Raw genomic sequence first — 18,493 nt, forward strand, 5'->3', positions numbered from 1 at the left:
TCGGCTGGATGGATGCACCGGCTGATGACAAGGACTTGGTGAGGAAAATGACGACAGCAAAAAAAAAAAATTTATTCAGCAGGAGAATCGGGTTGTTTCCTTCAAACTGTGTTGTTTTAATCTTAATTTGACCTAAAGCTTAGTTGCTAATGATGTATTGTCTCGCTTACACTGGTGCTGTACATTTTTAGCTTTGTAAAAAGAGTAACTCCTTAATATAGAAATGCAACGGCCAGATCTAAATTTGGTATTATGGTTCTATGCCGTGGGTGCTGTTACATCAAGGGGTAGCATGAGCACTCAGAAGAAGGAATAATTTCAGTTGGGCTACAGAGGAGTTTTCTATTGCTTGCTTTTATGTCTGGCCCTCGGGGAGTGGCTGTCCCTGTGTGTTGTTACAGTTTAAGCACTGAAAAGAAAATGGCTCGACACTCCTACATATTAATTAAAACATTGTTGCGTTGCGACTAATGAAAACATTGCATTGTTGACAAGAGTAGCAGCTCCTTAATGAAAACATTTGACTGCCTAATCATAAAGCCCGATTGGTGACAATTCTTAAATAGGGTGATATGACTCACCGCCCAGACTGCCATTCAATCGAAGCAGAAAAAGTAGTACACAGTAAATTTTACTGTTATTTCAACAACAGCTTGAGTAGAAAGAGTTAAATTAACACCAGTTCTACTGAGGACCAAATAGACTTAGGCACCATGTTAAATTTATATCTGTAAGTGTTGATTTAACAGAGCAAAATTTGGTGTGTGGGAAAGTCATTTGCTCTTCAAAGAAGTTTCGTATTGCTTGTCTGGCTAAGGCCCTCATGAAGATTTGCCTTTAAACTGCTGGAGACTAAAGACCTCGAAGGTGAACATACGTAGATCCTTGAGAAGATTCATGTCTTATAAACTTGTAACTTTGCTAAATTAACAGCTCCTTAAAGCTGCAGTATTCAACTTTTATAAACAATAAGTATTTTACATATTTGTTAAAACTGTCACACTCTGTCCTGACTGTATAAGACGTTTAATCTGAAAAAAAAAAAAAAAAAAAGCTCCCCTGCCCTTTTCGTGCGGTATGGAAGTATACCGCATGAAAAGTATATGTGTATGGAAGCATACACATGTTCCTGTCTGCTCCCAGTCAGAAACAACCAGAGCCATGAGGAGGGTCTTAAAACTGTCAATCAGGCTTGTGTATGTGCTGTTCATTGTGCTAATGGCAGAGAAATAACTTAACATTACAGAAAAACTGTTTGGTGACCATGCGAACTAGTTGCACATTCACACAAGCTATTAGGCTAGCTACTAGCTGTAGCATAGCAGAAAATAAGGGAAAGGATGTGAGCACCGTGTACATAAGTGTGATTGTTGGTATCTTATTTGTAGATTTCCTTTCTGTGATAGCAGGAGCATTGCTGGATTCTTATTTGGGATTTGTGAAGACAACTAACCTTGATCAAAATCTAAAATAATTTGGTCAAACCTGAACCTAAAAATTCAATGCTGAACACACAATCAAAGATTCAAGACATATTCAATTTAGCTAATCTGGTAGAGCAAATAAATTTCAAGTGCATCATGTGGATCTACTTACTGGACTCCTAGATGGTCCTATGTACATGTGTGTGTACCGTTCTGAAACCCGACTGCAGTCACCCTTCACTCTCATCTAATTGTCCTGCAAAGCCCTGCGAATGAGCTCATGGTCATGGATGTCTTTGTCCTTGGGTTGGAGCACCTCAGGTTCACCTTGTCATGCAAAGTTTAAAAAATGAGAGGGGGGAAGAAAGGGAAGCCTATCTTGTTAAGCATGCACACCGATAAAAGCTAGCAGAGCGACATACTGTAGACGCTAGTGACTCTCAGTAGGATGGACATCATTATCTCCACCCTTCACACCCTCCTGTCCTGAGGAAGCTGTTAATCTCGCTGTTCAAAGGGGGGGAAAAAATGAAGGAAAAACTGATGAATGAAGTTAAGGGAGAACACCTCCACTGCTCCACATGTGCCATCCTCCGCTGTCGCAAGGGGACAATTTTTATAAGAGCCAGTTATGGAACATCACATGGCCAAAATAACATTAGCGTGGTGGTGACAAGCATGTGAAGGCAAGATGAATCTGGGATAAAAATAAGGGGAAATGAATACAAATGGTGTCTCCTTCACCTAGAGGGGGAAATAAATCATGGGTGGACTAATGTGGTGAATTCTTTCACCTTCTCTCTTTGCTGTTTTTTCCTCCCCCACCTATCGTCTCCACAAGACACTCGCTCTCCTTCTTTTTTTTGTGGCCTTTCATTTCCCGACTCACTTCCTCTGATTAAGTTAGCTACCAAAGTGTCCTTCTGTATTAATAAACCGCTGTGGGAGCGAAGAACGCAGAGGTATTTGTAGGTACGTGTCAAGGTGTCATGATGTAGAAATGCAGCAGATTTTGTCGTCTCCCTAACCAGAACGTAAAGTGTGACTTAAAAATCTTTGTTTTTCTCCCGCTCCAGTTGCATAGCGTCCGCAAGGTTGCTGTAGAAAACACAAATAAGCTATTAAATCAACGGTGTCTAGTAAATTGCTTTCCCGCTTTGTTTACTTGTTTGAGTGAAATACTGCTTTTTGAAGCCGCATTTTGTTTTACAAGCAGAGGTGCATTCTTAACCTGATTTCTCCAGTGTTTTGACCTTCAGTGGTTATACTTAGCAGTTCAGTATATCCAGGTATTCATTTCTTTTTCTTCCAAATCGAGTCCTTTCAATAATAATTTCAAGTCTGTCCTTCAGTGGCTGTACATTTGACTCAGTTTTCACATTAAGAGTCTTAACAAAACTGTTTTATTACAGAAGAAAAAAAGAGGATGGATGTACTTTTAAAAAAAACAAAACAACCAATAAACTGAATTGGACTTTCAATATGATGCTCTTTTTATGAAATACGGTGCACAGAATGCTAACCTTGGCGACGAAGGCGTTGGTTCTCATCTGTTCTTGAATTTCTCTAGCATGATGAGTTGCTTTTGGACATCTTTTAGCGGACTCGCATTGTAAGAGACAAAAAAACTTTCGACACAAAATATGTCTTGTAATAGCCAGGCTTTTTGCATTTTAATTTCATAGCAGATCTGACCACATTTGTCCAGTTACTTTTACTTTAAATGATACTTTACATGAAATGATTAATACACAAACATCACAAGCTCTAACCTTTCTTTTTTTTTTTTTTACAATACAATTTTTTTTTTTACATTTCTAACATTTTGATCTTTTTTTTTTGGCTCTATTCTATTTTCCTGCTAATCGACGCAACTGTTAGCGGGCTAGCACTTTGGTAGAATCTGCCTGTTGTGACAGTTCCCCCTTGGCTCTCTAAACAGAGCAGTAATCCACATGAAACCCCACGTCCATCTGCATGTGTCCGAATAATTCGATTAATTCTGCTCAGCTGTCCACCCTGATGTTAAAGTGGATTGAAAATCACAACTTGAGCCTTGGAAGCATGGAGTCAAGCCAACACATGCCCACTGAAAAGCAAACAGATACAAAGCCATCTAAGTGGATCGCACACATTGCAGATTGAGATATAATAGGTTAATACGAACACAGGGGCAACCAAATGGATTGTGGAATAAATACAGAATGTAAAATTCAAACATTAAGCATAAGTATTTTTTATTTATTTTTTAAAAAAACATGCAAAATAGGTCTCTGACTACCATTTACGCCTTTGGATTTCAGAATGTTTGTGAATTTAATTACCAACCGGCTGTACAAACAGAGGTTTTTAGATTCAAAGCAGCAATTAGGTGTGTAAATGTTGGCCATTTGAGCCAATTTGCCATGATTACACACATTCAACCCACATATAAGCAGATCGTCTTTGACTGACACATATAAAGGATTTAAATGATGACTTTGAAGACTTCAACAAACCTTTTGGAAACATTTCTGCTTTGATCCCAAAACCTGAAACTGCTTCTGTTATTTTCCCTGAAAAAGTGGAAACACCGTGGTGTAATGGGACTCGGCTAGACTGATTTGAGGGAGCAGAGGGCATGTCCCGATTGATAGATGGAGGAGGAAGAGGCAAAGCCTCGCATCAGGTGATTGTGTGTTACACGCACACCCGCAGGCAAGTCGACCTTGCTCCCCGCAAATCTCTCAGAGTTTAAAGTGAAGCCAGAGGTTCAGTCCCAAGAACAACACTTTGTATGAGCACTTAACATGGATATAGGAGTTTAAAGGCCAGGGCAGGGGAAAGGTGCGGCGCATCACGATGAATTTACACCAAATACGACCTCTTTTTTTTCTTCTTTTTCTTGTGAACTTCTGAAATAGAATACAAACTTGTTTTTTTTTTTTTGTTTTTTTTTTTTGTTTCCATTTTTTTATTTAGTTTGTAGAATATTTAATATCCGGAAAAATATGACAGGCTTAGTATTTTTTTCCTGCAGTGTAAATACCAGAAAATGAACTAACTGCTTGCCTTCTCAATGAGAAATATTTCATCTTGTCCTCAATTTAGCTATGTACTAGTCAATACTACCAAAATGATTCCAACATATCCAAACCCAGACAAGACAGACAGAGATTGAACATTCAAAATCTTGAAGGATAAATCTTTACTCTTTCCTGTTTAGCCTTCCTGTTTTCCAATTTTGCACAGCCTGACTTTCTCCACAAATCAGGGATTAATAATAATTTCTTTTTAAATAGATTCTTTTGTCCTTCCTCTGACTTAGTTTTTAAACTGCTGAGTCTTCTCCCAACACTAACAACTTCCACACTGAAAAGGGTTGTTTTCAGCACAGATTTGAGTTTCTTGTCCATTTATGGTATCCAACTGCATGAATATTTTTTAAAAGTTCAGATTTTAAAACGACTAAAATATCCAATCCTTTCTTTCTTACACTTTAGGGTCCATTTAATTTAATGCCAGAGAAACTGCTGCAGTAACTGTGCTTTCCATCATCTGTAAAGTACATGGCATAACTCAACACAAATAGTAAAACAGGCTAATAAAGTGTGCAATTGCCACACTTAGGTTACATTTTGTAGGTGTGTGTTCACTAAACCGGTGAATCAAAGTCAAAATAAAATGTTACAGATAATGTGGCATCATTTAAAAACAACAGTGTAATTTTTGTTTCATGTTTCTCCTGCTTTATTGTGAAAATGTGGCATTTGTACTCAACGAAACTCCACAAGGATCTCAAACTGACCCATATATAATCTTTAAAATGACCATTTTGCTGTTACTTTTGACCCTTGTCGACGCTCTGACACCAGTGCTCAGAGAGGCTATTAATTATACGGCTAAAGGATCCCGTAACTAGTCTCTTGGCTAACGCCGGCCTAGAAGATAAAAGAAAGTATGAGTAAACAGACCTCATATTATAATGTGGAGTCCAGCTGTGTCTGGATGAAGCTAATGACCCCACCCTTTCATCATTGGCACTAATTATACTCATTAATATTAATGAGCTCATTAGCATGGTGACAGAATGTGTGTAATTTATGAGCTATGCGTTCGCGTTAGGAAGCGACCAGAGTGAAGAGAGGGAGGTAAAAATAAAGTGGAACTATACTTACCAGTCACGGTGAGTATTACTAATATATACATTTATCGTGAACCGTGTCAACCAAAGTTAACAAAAGTCGGTGTTATTAGAGAAGGAGCTATGAAATATCATGCCTGGTAACGGCATTCATATTCATGAACATTTACTTTTGAATTAATGTGACAAACAAAAAAGTTGTGGATTATTGTAGAGTGGGAGTTAAAAGACACAATGTTAAAAAACAAAACTTTTTACATCTTCCTATCATCTGACATGCATACACATCAGTACTAAAGCGAAGATTTGCAAAATTCTGTATGTTTGCTGCACCTCTGCACGGCTTTAGGAGACTTTAAACATGGCTTCTTTTTCAACTGTGACTTCCTTAATTCCACGCTTTCATAAAAGTCAGTTTTATGGAGTGCACTGCCCTGTTGACGGATTGTCCCACCAGAGTTGTTAGTCTCTGCAGCTGCTCCAGACCTCTTGGCTGCTTTTATGGTTAACTCTTTCCTCACTCGGCTTGTCACATTTTGTTTAGCTTTGCAGTAGTGTGTAATTACTGTGTGTAATTCTTGTTCAAGAGTAATTTTTACCAATTGTAATAATGACAAACTTGATTGCATTGTTTTTTTTTGACTAGGGTCTCATTGGAGACTGTAGAATAGCATTTATTGGAATATATGCCATTCTGTATGTAAACAGTTTGTTTTTTCTGTCAAGTGTCTTGATGATATTAGTTGTGAATAGATGTAATATAAATAAACTGAACTGAAGCTAAGTTTAACTTGAATTTGTCTTGGTCGACTACATAAAAATGGAGCAAAAATACATTGAGGGTTATTACATAACATAAAAACACTGAAGGGCTATAAATGGTTTCGCAAATAAATATATAATACCGTATGATATTTTTTGCAACCTTCTCTCTTAAATTGCACCTCCTAAAAAATCTTATAAATAACGTTTTAAATTTTGGCTGTTTGTGCTTTTCAGAGATTATTATTAGTATTATTTTACTTTTTTTGTTGTTGCCCTGAAGCAGCTCACTGAAAATTTTTGAGCAAAGATCTTTTCACACATCACCTCTAAAGCACAACTTGATACGCCTTTACTGAAATTATATGCCATTTGTGAAAGTTCAGTCACCAAAGCAGGGAGCTGAAGTTGCTCCACCGCTGCGCAGTCCCCCTGGCTGTGTGGTGGTGTACGTGTGAAGCAGGGGGCTCTGCTGTCACTCCACACTCACGTCGAGTTGAGCCGCTACCGTTTGTCAGGTGTGAAGGCAGTCAACTACCTCTGTGCAGATGGTTGCTTTATTTTTTTATTTGCAGCAGATTTTTTATTTTATTTTTTTTGCAATCCCTTTAGGAGAACTAGGGGGAGCCAGATTGCCCCACAGATTGTGCTATCTTCATGCAGGACTGTTAAAGCATTACTAAAGCTGACGATATCCACTTGTTCAAACCAATAGATATGTCTTGTTTTGTAGATATAAAAAAATAAGGAAAGTCCAGTGAAAAACAGCATGATACAGTTCACACCATGCAGGTGGCTCTCTCTCTCTCTCTTTCTCTCTCTCTCTCTTTTTTTTTTTAGATGTGCAAGGATAAATGTGCATAAGAAGAATGACTCCTGTGGGAGACAAGATCATCTCTTGAGACAGGACAAAGTCAATATGGAGAGTTACACAAAACCCAAAGGGAGCAAGCCACCAGAGGCGAGACGTATACTGACTGATAAAGATGAAGAGGGATAGAGCGAACAGTGCAGTGTTTTTTTTTTTCTGTGTGTGTGTGTGTGTGAGAGAGAGCGCGAGACTGAGAAAGCAAGGGCAGGAGGGACAAAGGAGCTAAAGAAGCCATTCAAAAAGCATGTTCTGCTTTAAACGTAGATGCTTTGCCCATAATTTATCTGCAATAATGTCAACACATAAATTAATTTTCATTAGTCTTTAGTTGCCATTTAACTGTTCTTGACAATACATGGAAATATGTGTTTGACTTTAGGTTCCTCCGTATGTCTGATTATCTTTAAAACCCAATTCATGTGCTTCATTAGGACTTTCCATTTGCATATGCAGCTGTAGGAGTCTTGCAATGTGGATTATATAACTTAACCATGATACTAATACAAACATTTACAACAATGACCAGTAATGTGATGAAATGGTAACAAGGATTTATTACGCTTAAAACGACAACTTACTTTGATTTTAATGCATAGACTTTAGTACTAAGAAATCACTGTTTAAAGTTTAAGTTTTGAAGATAGAAGAAGTTTAAATAAACATGTTTATCATGGAGAATATTATTTCTTTCTCACTGTACTTTGTAGAATAATACTGGGAGTCTGTTAGCTGTTAGTTAGCCACAGTATTTGCTCACTTGTCTAGCCTGTTGTCTTCAGCTTAACAGAAATGCTGTGCTAGCTTATTAGCATGTGAGCGTTGCTTTCAGAAAAGCATTACCTTAACAACAGTGATGAGTGGATCTCCTTTTGTTTTTGCAAAATTGCTTTCCAAAGAGTAAAGATTCTCTTGTAAATAAGATAAATGTGAAAGTTTTAGCAGTTCTTCTTCAAAACAGGTAAGCTAGCTAAAGCTGAAGTACAAGCTTTGGAAATTGGATTGATGAAGAATTCAAAAGTGATTTGACTTCATTTTAACTAAATCACTCCATAATTTGCTATGTTTGTCCATTAGCATTTAAAGTTGTGTTGATGAACTTTCTTGTAAACAAATAATTATTTGTAGCTATTTGTTTTTCTTAATTGCACTCAAAGCAACTACTTGGTTGTTTTAAAATGCTTTTCTGAAATAATGATCATAATAATTGAAGTTTTAATTTGTTAATGGATTTTTTAAATGATTTAATATTGCATTACAAATAAGACGTACTTTGAAATGTTCACAAAAATGCAACTTTCTACTTTTAGCAAGATTAATTATGTTGCTAATACAAGGCCTTAATTAGCCTGCTAAAAGGTTTCACAGCAATAATTAAAGCTTTTATTTACAAAATAACAAAAGTACTTTAGCTGACCAACTTATTAATGTAGAGAATAATTGTTCTTCTGAAAAAAAATAAATGAAGAAAAATACGAGGTAAATCTCCAACAAATAACGAGTAATACATTTTTGGGATATTTATGGAATAAAGGGGCATGCTCTTGTTTTTTTACTGAAGCATTGTTTCCATAGAAATAAATTGAAGTTTGTGATTGTAAGAAAGTTTAGGGCTTTTAGTGTTTTAAAGAAATCTATTAACACATTGAACATAAAAACCCAGAACGTTTCTCTTCAGTACAGACTATCTTATTTGACAAATGTCCTACATAAAAATGAAAATTGCCAGTAGTTATTTGAACTTAAAATACCTCGGCAAAATTAAATGTTAGTTAAGATAGTAATTGTGTTTAACAAGTTCAGTATATCATTGATGTCGTAATGCTGGTTATACCTCACAGGTATGCAATATAAACTCCTCACACTCAAATGTAATCACTAAGTCATGCAATGTCTTAACATCTTTGTAACAAGACTGGATTTCAACGAACTGCTCTACAAATGGAAAGTTTCAGTATATCATGCTAAAAGGTGCACATGTTGAGTATTTAGTGTATTTGGAAGAGCCTTGCAAGGGCCCCTATTGGAGGAGTGTAAACGTGATATCTGAAGTTCGATATTCAGATATTCGAAATCTAACATTTTTGAGTAGTTGCCAGAAGTTGGGAAGAGTTTTTCTGTGTCCACTGTTTTGGTTACTGCAGTAGTTTTAAACCATTTTTGAAGATTTTTAAGCTGAAATGTTTTCTCAGACATCTAAGAGCAAGAAAGTATGTTAACATTTTAAATATCTTTTGATGTTTTTGTGCTAATCATTAATAATTCTAGCTTAATTAAAATACCTACCTACCAAAATAACTTCCTCTCATGATTTCTTACGAGGATGCCCAGGTGAATGCTGTGAATGGCTTAGATATCAGGCAGACATTAAAATTGTATGTGTAGAGTTTGTGTCAATGAAACTGTTTGTTTGGGTGTGCAGAGTGTTGTAAAAAAAAAAAAAGTACAAAACAGACAGTGAGAGAAAACATTCTCAACAGCATTCTGTCTTTCGAAAGCAGAGAAGGAAAAGCGGTAGAGATGGAAGCAAAGAAGAAAAATACAGGGCAAACCTCCCTCTGAACCTATTCTCCCATGGTGCCCAGTTGTTGGGCTGCCTTTAAATTTGTCCAGGGACAAAGCAGCACAAGGTATAATCCACCTGCCAGTCCCGTTCAGCATCAGCAGCACTCTGGCAGGAACATTCTGCCCCCCACTTAAACACAAAATACCATCAGTGCGGAACAGTGGAACCCATTCTCTTCTCCGTTCCTTTCTCCTCCTCCCATCTTTTCGGAGCACAAATGCACCACAGGAAAGAGAGCGAGCGTGGGTGGTGGTGTAGAAAGACTGCAGAAACAGACACAGTCTGAGGAAAAAACAGACATGGAGATGCTTCAGAGGTTGAGCAAGTATTAGCGGGAGTGGAAAAGAGATGAGCAAAGGAAGGAGATAAGACGTGGAGAAAGAAATGAGTGAGAAAAGGGAGTGGGGGGGTTTGTGCTCTTTCTTCACCCTGCTTGCTGGAGAGAAGGCCCCAGGAGAGACTCAAGATTGATTGGTTCATTTGGATTGGAAAAGTGGATCTCTCCCATGAAAAAAAAAAACTTGTTTCCTTCCAAACCAAATGACAAATGAGCTATCGATTTGTTGTTTACAATCCAGGGGGGCACAATGCCCCCTCAGTGCACATGATGGACCTCATAATGGCCGAGTCTCTGAGGTTTACCAACAGTGTTCACGATACCAGGCAGTTTGGCCAAAGACGATCTGCTGTCCAAATAAAAGATGCAGCAAACTCATTCTCATTACTTTGCATAGCTCCTTCATCCAAGATTTATCACCTCACTCAGAATTTCAGTGAGAAAAAGAAGACACAATTATTTAAAGATGACAGAAATTAAGACTTCGAAATGTGTCCAAAATGCATATGAATATACGTTGAGTGAAAAAATTATCTGAAGTGCCTTTTCTCACTATTGTTCATCATATTAAAACATGCATCATATTCACTTTTTTTCTTCTGATTGCTCCTTGTTCAGCTCTTTGTCTTTATTCTGCAGACACTTCATTGAACATTTCTAAAAAAAAAAAAAAACAGCTTACATATATACAAAACAATAAGGAAAAGAGAGTCTTAAATGGACCCATACACAGGCAATCATGTTACTGCCATCAACTTCATTTGACTTGGATAGTAGCCCACAACCCTGCCTGCAGGTCTTTATGTCTAAAACACTGGTTTGGACACCCTGGCTCACTCTTGCTACTATCTTCGGCTGTGCTGGGCATATTGGTTCCTGCTTTGGTTCCTGGTGGGGCGGCTCCCTATGTTCCAGAATTGGGCAGTGTGTCTCCCGGGTGTTCTTGGCCAGGCACTAGAACTGCTAGTTGTGGTGACTTGTTTGCCTGGGGGGTTTAAGGGCATTACTGAGGTGGATTAGGATTTGTGGCTTAGCAGGAATTTGAATTGGGCAGTCAAGCGGGTTGGACAACTTGGCGACCTGTTGGTTCCGGGTTGTTCCTGTTGGTGTGGTGCTCACTCCTTGCAGCTCGCCTGAAATCTTCCAGATGGGTCCCACCCTGGGGGCCCTGACTCTGATGGGGGAATACCTTACCTTCTCACCTGCTATGCTCAGCCCCATCGTACACACGTAATGCGTTACAGACTTATAGGGCTTTGGGATTGGGGTGGGTGTAACAGTGCTGTCACCTAACACTGGCGTCTCCATTGCAGCTGCAATTTTAAAGCACTTTATAGACACAACTTTCTCTAGCAATGGAACCATTGAACTGTGCTTCACTTGTAAACATATAGAGGTGCAAACTAGTTTAAGTAATGCCAGTACACAACAGCTATAGAAGGACTAACAAGACTTTGGTTAACTGCTAGCATAGTGAATTTGGAGAAATTTTGTGAACTTGCAATGGCTACCCAATTGGCGCTAATGTACAGGGTGACAGTCCAATGATCCACTTTAAATGGAAGTATATTATGGGTTGTAAAAAGATGGCCTTCCTCTGGCAAGAGAAGGTGTCTGAATATTTGTTTAGAATTTAGTGACTGCAAAATCCAACTCTTAGTCTCTAAGACCTGGAGGCCTGTAAAATGTTTCTCTCTTTTTGGTCCCAAGCTGAAAATCAGGCTCACATGCAGCTGCTCATCGCCGCCAAACATGCCGTAGCCCTTGGTCGATGTAGATGGAAAAAAATACTGTTGGGGCATTAGCCAATTGACAGGGCGGCAATGTGCAGACTTCCTGTTCCGAAAGCTGCAACAAGCCAGAGGTTATTGCTTCCGCGACCTTTGCTATTGATTCTTGCTGATCCTTGGAAATGTCAAGTTTTAAAAATCCACAAGCCCCCACCCCCAGCTATAGTTCCTAAATACTCTGCCCCCACACAAACCTACAGGCAACACACTCTCAAGCAGTTTAAGCCATAATTTAAAAGCTCACTGCAAAGTAGAATTATGAGACGTTATTGTCTAGCATTAGAGAATAACGTCTCATTATGATAGCTATTGTTGTATTGTACAAATGCGAAGGTGAAATAATGCACAAGCCTCGCAATCATCTGCCTATTGTTCCAGATCTTTCTAACTCTGTTCATTACCTTCAATGAGCTTTTGCAAAGGAGATTACTTTAGTGGCTGGTTTTACACAAAACTCTTCAACATTGCTTTATTTGTATGTGGGTCTCTCGAGAGGCTGCTGTAAGTGGTATTTATTAACAATGTGTGTCAGAAGTGGATGGGAATAGTTGAGTGACTTTGTCTGTGGATTCTAAACTCACTAAGAGAAAATACTAGGCAAGAGGAAGGAAGATGAGACATGTCTCCTCATCTGTCCTAATGGATTCCGTAGCTGCTGTCACAGTGTCTCGTCCCACTGGGGTACTTTCTTCATGTTTAAACTGATGTAATATGTATTATATCGGTCTAAGCATTAATTCAAGTAAGAAACAAAGCTGACACCAGTGTAAAGAGAGAAAAGAGACAATATGTCTACAGTGTAAGCTTTCAGTGTGTTGCAATATTTTCTAGATAATAAATAAACCATACCTTGGAAAGAAGGTCTCCAAGTGTAACTTTTCTAAACTGTTCTCACTTGTACCAGTGTTTCTGCAGCCTTTCAGACGAATACCATTCGTTTGGTAAACGAATACCAAAAATACCAAAAATTTAAATTACTTAGCATTACATTAGTATTTATTTTGTTTGTTTTCTAATTGGTCAGTTGGGCAAAGCGTAACATTTTCTGGCACCAATCCAAGGTGACTGACTAGTGCAACCATATAGTAAAAAATCAATTAAATAAAAACTCTAGACTGAGATGAATTTAGGGATTAAATATAATATGCTAGTTTAGGAATGTTTTAAAGCTTTAAAAGTTATTATTTCTTAATGTTTGAGGGTCCCCAGTTAACCATTTGACATTTGTCAGACTGTTTTTGTAGCATATTAGTATTTTCCACAGTTCGTACAGTTGAAATTCTTATTATTGATAGCATCATTGACTTTTTGTTCTTGTACTTTTTAGATGATACATATACCACACATTGAATTGAAGTTCTCTAGTAGCATCTCCATAATTTTAGAGTTTCTTGTCCTTACGACTATCTGAACTGGCTTGAAGATGCAATCTTATCCACGCTGATTGAAAAATTGGTGTATTTGCCGGCTGGATTTTTTGTAAAATCTTCATGTGTCTTCATAGTGGCCTAATGGTCACAGTTTAAGCCTTCCAATCAAATACTGTCCAGTACTGGTCACCTACCGACTAGTTATGTGACCAAAAAAAAAAAAGAATGTACTTAGGAACATTGTTGTCTTGAAGGTATTTGAATCCGGGTCGGTGGTACTTCTGCATAGAATTTATATGTTCTTCCTTTGCATGCGTGGTTTTCTTGCCACCGACAGCCAAAACATTTTCTCTTTAAGTTAGTTATTCTAACCTGACCTTAGGTATGTGTGTGTGCCCGATATCTTCTGGAGATAGGCACCAGTCCCACCAGGATCCTTCAAGAATACACAGCTATACACTAACGATGGTTGGATTAAAACGTAAATATTTTAGGGTTTTTTTGTTATTATTTCATATGTTCTTTTGGTATGGTACGTCACGATAATTTTCACCACAGCTCCCTAAATAAATTATAACACCTGATTGCAAAGCAAGTCAGCTGTCAAGCAACTGCAATATTTACAGCGTTACTGTTAAAACGGGTGACTTTCATGCATGATGGAAACAAATGAATCAGTATGCCACAGCAGATGACAATCTAATATATATTGTGGATTCAATTTGTATCATTTTTATTTTAAAACTGTTTTACATATTTGATTACTTAAATTCTTGAAAAATATATTTATTTGACTTGAATGCATTTCCAACGTTTGACTTTTTTTTCTCCATTGGACTTTGGCACATTTGGCTTTTTGTAGAGTAAGGTGTAGTAGTGAGCTAATGTGCCGCTCTGATATGTCAAACCAAGTATTCAGTGTTTCTTCATCTCAAAGCAAAACGTTTTGTTTCTTTTCCCTCCTGATTTTCATCTGGTCATTAAAAATCAAGCAGATTTAAAATCTGTTTGCCTAAAAGATCTTCTCGAGAGAACTTCTACAAGTAGAAATAAAAAAATCATTTACGCAACACAGAATGGTAAATCTAATTTCCTCACTAATAAAACCTCTGAGACCGAGGCAAGTCCAACAGTTCATTAATCTGTGTCGTTCTCTTTGACTGAGAATAAAGAGACAATAATAGCAAATCTTGGTGCAAAAAGTGCATTTCCTTTTCTAAACTGTTGGGAGTGCTTCAGTGTTTGGTTCGAATGCAAAGCTTGAGCAAGAGAAGATGCCAAAAATATCGTTTAGTTTTTTTTTCCTCTGCTGCTTAACCTGCTCAATATCGACTCTCATTTTATACCTAATAAACATTTGAATGGTATGAGACATTAACCTAAACTTTGTTTGATCTAGATAAAAAAAAAAACCCTGTTTAAATCAGTAGTAGAGGCAGATTCCCCAGATTCTGATCTGTGGTTCAGCACTTCTTTGGCGAGGAGGGTTACTGAGGTTGTGCAGGAGTGAGGACAAAGATTGTTTCCTGACGCTTTGCTGGGAGGAAGTGACATCAGAAATTGGCCGAAAAGAAACGGAGGAAAGGAAAAAGTAGGGAAAAAGCGAGGCTCAGCCGAGCACTACTCTAAATACATAACTAATGTCCCTTGCAGAGCAACTAGAGTCCCAGCTCATTTATTGTCTCAATAAGGCTTGTCTGATGACTTCTGCATTGGCTATCAGTCACAGCATCGTCTGAACTAGGTCAGGACCGGTGGGCGGCGGAGGGACAGTGGTGGGGGGGCAGTAAAGCACAGCTGGGGCCCCGTTATCACTCACGCTTAATGAAGAGAGGTCCTGAGAATTCAGAGTATCAGGACAGATATATTTGGAGCATTTATCCTTTGAAATGCACACATGCGGCCGATTGAAGGACACCTGGTCCACACTACATGTGCTGGAATCAAGGCCCACCATCTGAGTTCCTTTATTGTCTGATATGGAGTAAATTTATACTGTTTAACTTTGTGTTTTTCATAATTTAGCTCTGGGTTGAGAAGCTTTTTTGTGCTCAAAAAAAAAAAAGGAGCAATAAAAGGTTGGTTAATAATAAGGCAATGACGTGGTCTCTTTTACAAACCCTGAACTGCTCTTTTCTCAAGTGTTTGATTTATCATGATTTTTTTATGTTCTTTTAAGCTGAGTGCTCTCTTTTTTTTTTGTAAATTCTGGCTTCCTTCTTGCTTTTTTATCAGAGAAAATTAATGACAGGCTGCAGTTTCAAGGTGTACTGCTTCTGGATACGGTGGTGGGGGGAAAAAATGTCCAATGTTGAAACACGGTAGGATTAAAAAAAGAAAAAAAAGACCTGATTAGTTCTCGGTATTTCTGGAATAAAAAGCACTTTTAAGCAATTAAAGGAATCATCACAAAACTTGTGCAATCAAAGGGCCAAATCAGGTAAAACATAAAAAAGCGGCGATGAAAGTGCCAGTCCCGTAAATGGGAAATTTAGTCAGAGAAATACATGCTACATGGTACTGAAGAAGTTATTAGCAGATCATAGTTGTCCATATGCTTTGTTTAATTATCCGTCTCTTAATGGGATTTGTAAAATGAAATATAACCTTGAAGTGGAGATGAGTGTAACAGTTTTTTTTTTTAAATTATAGTAAATACAGAGATTTCTCAGGAAGAGGGGTAGAAAGTGGTGAATAACAGGTGCACTATAATAGGAAATAAATGTATTGTCTTGTAAAGTGCAATTAATTTATTATAAATAGGGGCAAAAATAAAAAAAACTCATCTGAAACAGGAATTGACTAAATAATCAAACAACTGTGCTTAAAGTACTACATAAATTTTTAATTTTTTTTTTGTTAAATTCATGTTATAATGTTAGAGCAGCTGCCCTCATAACTCCCCCTTTAGCTCCTTCAGACTAGCCAGCAGCAATTAGCAAACACCTGGTGGAACTGCACATCTGCTGAGCTCTTTATACGAGCTGCTTCTCAGTTCAACGATGGTAAAAATGTTAAAGGGCTAATAGAAGAGCGGCGTTGCGATGGCGTCCTGAAGGTGACGTTTCAGAAAAGGCAGGTGTTTTTAAAGAGACAGAGGGCCGATTCCAAAGCCTTAAATTACAAATAAAATTTTCTTTTGAGTCATTTTTGATAGATACTTGATCGTGCTAAGAGATGGCACTGTGTGTCTGAAGAAACACATGATACTGCCCCTTTAAATGAAGATGTGTGCTTTCAAACATGAATTTGTATATAATCTTCACCCCAAAATCCCCTCTGTAAACTTTTTAAATATATAGGATCCAATTTCTGATACCATATATTGCTTTGTTCCTCTGAAATAGCCCTTCACAGTCTTTACAGTCAGTCGTTACCTCTCTGCACAGCAGCCTTTGTTATTATTATTATTGTTGCTGGATTCTGCCATCCCTGCACTGAATTCAGATTTCCTGTTTATGCATAAGGGATTTGCGACATCCTGTTCCTGCATGAACAAACAGCTTTCCCGTGCAGTGTTATATTGACATCAGCCTCTGTTTGGTCTCATTACACCATTTTAAAACTGCTCTACAGTAGTCCAAATGATTTTTTTTGTACTTGCATCTGTTGTTTTCTTTTTTTCTTTTTTTTTTCTTTTTTTTTTTTTTTAGCATTTGCACATATTATGCAAATGCTTAAAGGTGTCCGAGGTCTTTAAATGAGATGCAACGAGATTAATTCACATTCTGACCCACTGAAGAGCAAAATGTCTTGGAGAAAGTATATTTAACTTTAAAATAACAATGCAAGAACGCCAGAGGATGCCGTAAATACACACGTACATCCAATCAGCATTCAGACAGTACTACATGCTCATTTCATATTCATAAAAAGCAAATGACCTAGAAAAACTAGGACTAACAAGATTTGAGAGAACCTAACAATCTTGTATAAACCGCCGTACGTATAACTGGAGTAATAATTATGCTTTTATCTGCTTTGGGGACCGCACTGATTTGAATTATCATTCATGCTGTATTGCTGGTTTGCTTAATTGGAATTTGTTTAGCAGGCTTTGTGAGCGAGCAAACAGGGAATAAACAGATTTATGGGGAGCTCTGCCAAGTAAAAGGTTATGCATAATTTAAGGTGGATTACTTAGGATGCAGAGGTCAATAAGGCTCAATATGCCCCCCTCTCTGCTGAGGACCGGGGGCTGAATGCTGAGGGTCCAGGACTCCACCAGCTGTACCTAATTCCTCATAAACAGGCTCAAAGGTCTGCTTACATCAGAGGTGGGCTTACATAGCCCACATCAACACAAACCTTTACACACACGAACAGAAGGCGCATTATACGCACGGCGACTAATTATATCAGCCCGCCTATTTCTGCTCGCAGCCTCAAGCCGTCGTTCTACTTTGTTGTATGTGTGTCACTGTGTCATTTATCATCAACATCAATGTAGTCACCTTCATTATCGTCAGCCACATCACGATAACAACTATCATAAGAAGCCATCAACACTGCCACTACCCTTGCTGTTGTGTGTGTCCATTTGTCATATTTTCCTCTCCTTGCGTTGTTTATGGCGTGTTCACTCAGGTGCTGATAACGGCGAGTTGCTTTTTTTTGTTTCTTCCAATTTTGATTGGCTGATTCAGTGCCGACACGTCTGACGAGGCAATAAATCTTCAAAACAAACAGGTACGATTAGGAGTCTAGTTTATATAACGTTGATGTGCGTTAGAGGTGTATCTATGGATCCTGCTCAAAAAGCAAGACAAAACAAGATATGATTTTGATAATATTTTGGGGAGGAGAAGATAAAAACAAAGATAACCTTCTGATTTATTGGAGTTTTTTAAGACACAATACGGCTTTCACAAATTTCTAACTAATTTAAAGAATCAGTGTAGAAGATTCCAGTCCAGGTTTTACTACTCTCCCTATGGCTGTTTGCTTACAAGTTGGTCACAGTAAAAATAATAATTTAATGTTGCATTGTATTTTTATAGATGGTATTGTTAATTTATATTATAGAGAGACTTTAAAATATCTACAGAACTGATGTTCCCTATTCTGGTAATTTTCAATTTTTTATTGAAAATATGTTTTAAGCATAAGTACACATTACCGAGCTAAATCACTCATTTTGCTCTTCATCTGAGGCTCAACTTATTTTAGCTGTGCTGAGAGCAGCTGAATAGTGCTTTGTAAAACTTCCTCTACATTGGAAGTAAAACCCTTCTGGCATTTTATCGTCAAGAG

The 18,493-nt window shown here is 37.8% G+C and overlaps 1 protein-coding gene across 6 annotated transcripts in view; it reads left to right on the plus strand.

Annotated features, from left to right (window-relative positions):
- The window catches only part of tafa5a (TAFA chemokine like family member 5a), a 160,106-nt gene that overhangs the window by 107,747 nt on the left and 33,866 nt on the right, over window positions 1-18,493 (plus strand). Inside the window, exon 3 of one of the 6 annotated variants that reach the window (XM_008401149.2) lies at window positions 7,150-7,315. The exons of the other annotated variants lie outside the window; for them this stretch is intronic. Within the exon in view, the coding sequence (XP_008399371.1) occupies window positions 7,150-7,163 (14 nt within the window). The 3' untranslated portion in view covers window positions 7,164-7,315. Of the gene's footprint in view, window positions 1-7,149; window positions 7,316-18,493 lie in introns of those variants that run through there. 6 annotated transcript variants of the gene reach the window in all.

The sequence above is a fragment of the Poecilia reticulata genome, linkage group LG23, assembly GCF_000633615.1.
Source record: "Poecilia reticulata strain Guanapo linkage group LG23, Guppy_female_1.0+MT, whole genome shotgun sequence".
In the NCBI taxonomy this organism is placed as follows: Eukaryota; Metazoa; Chordata; class Actinopteri; order Cyprinodontiformes; family Poeciliidae; genus Poecilia; species Poecilia reticulata.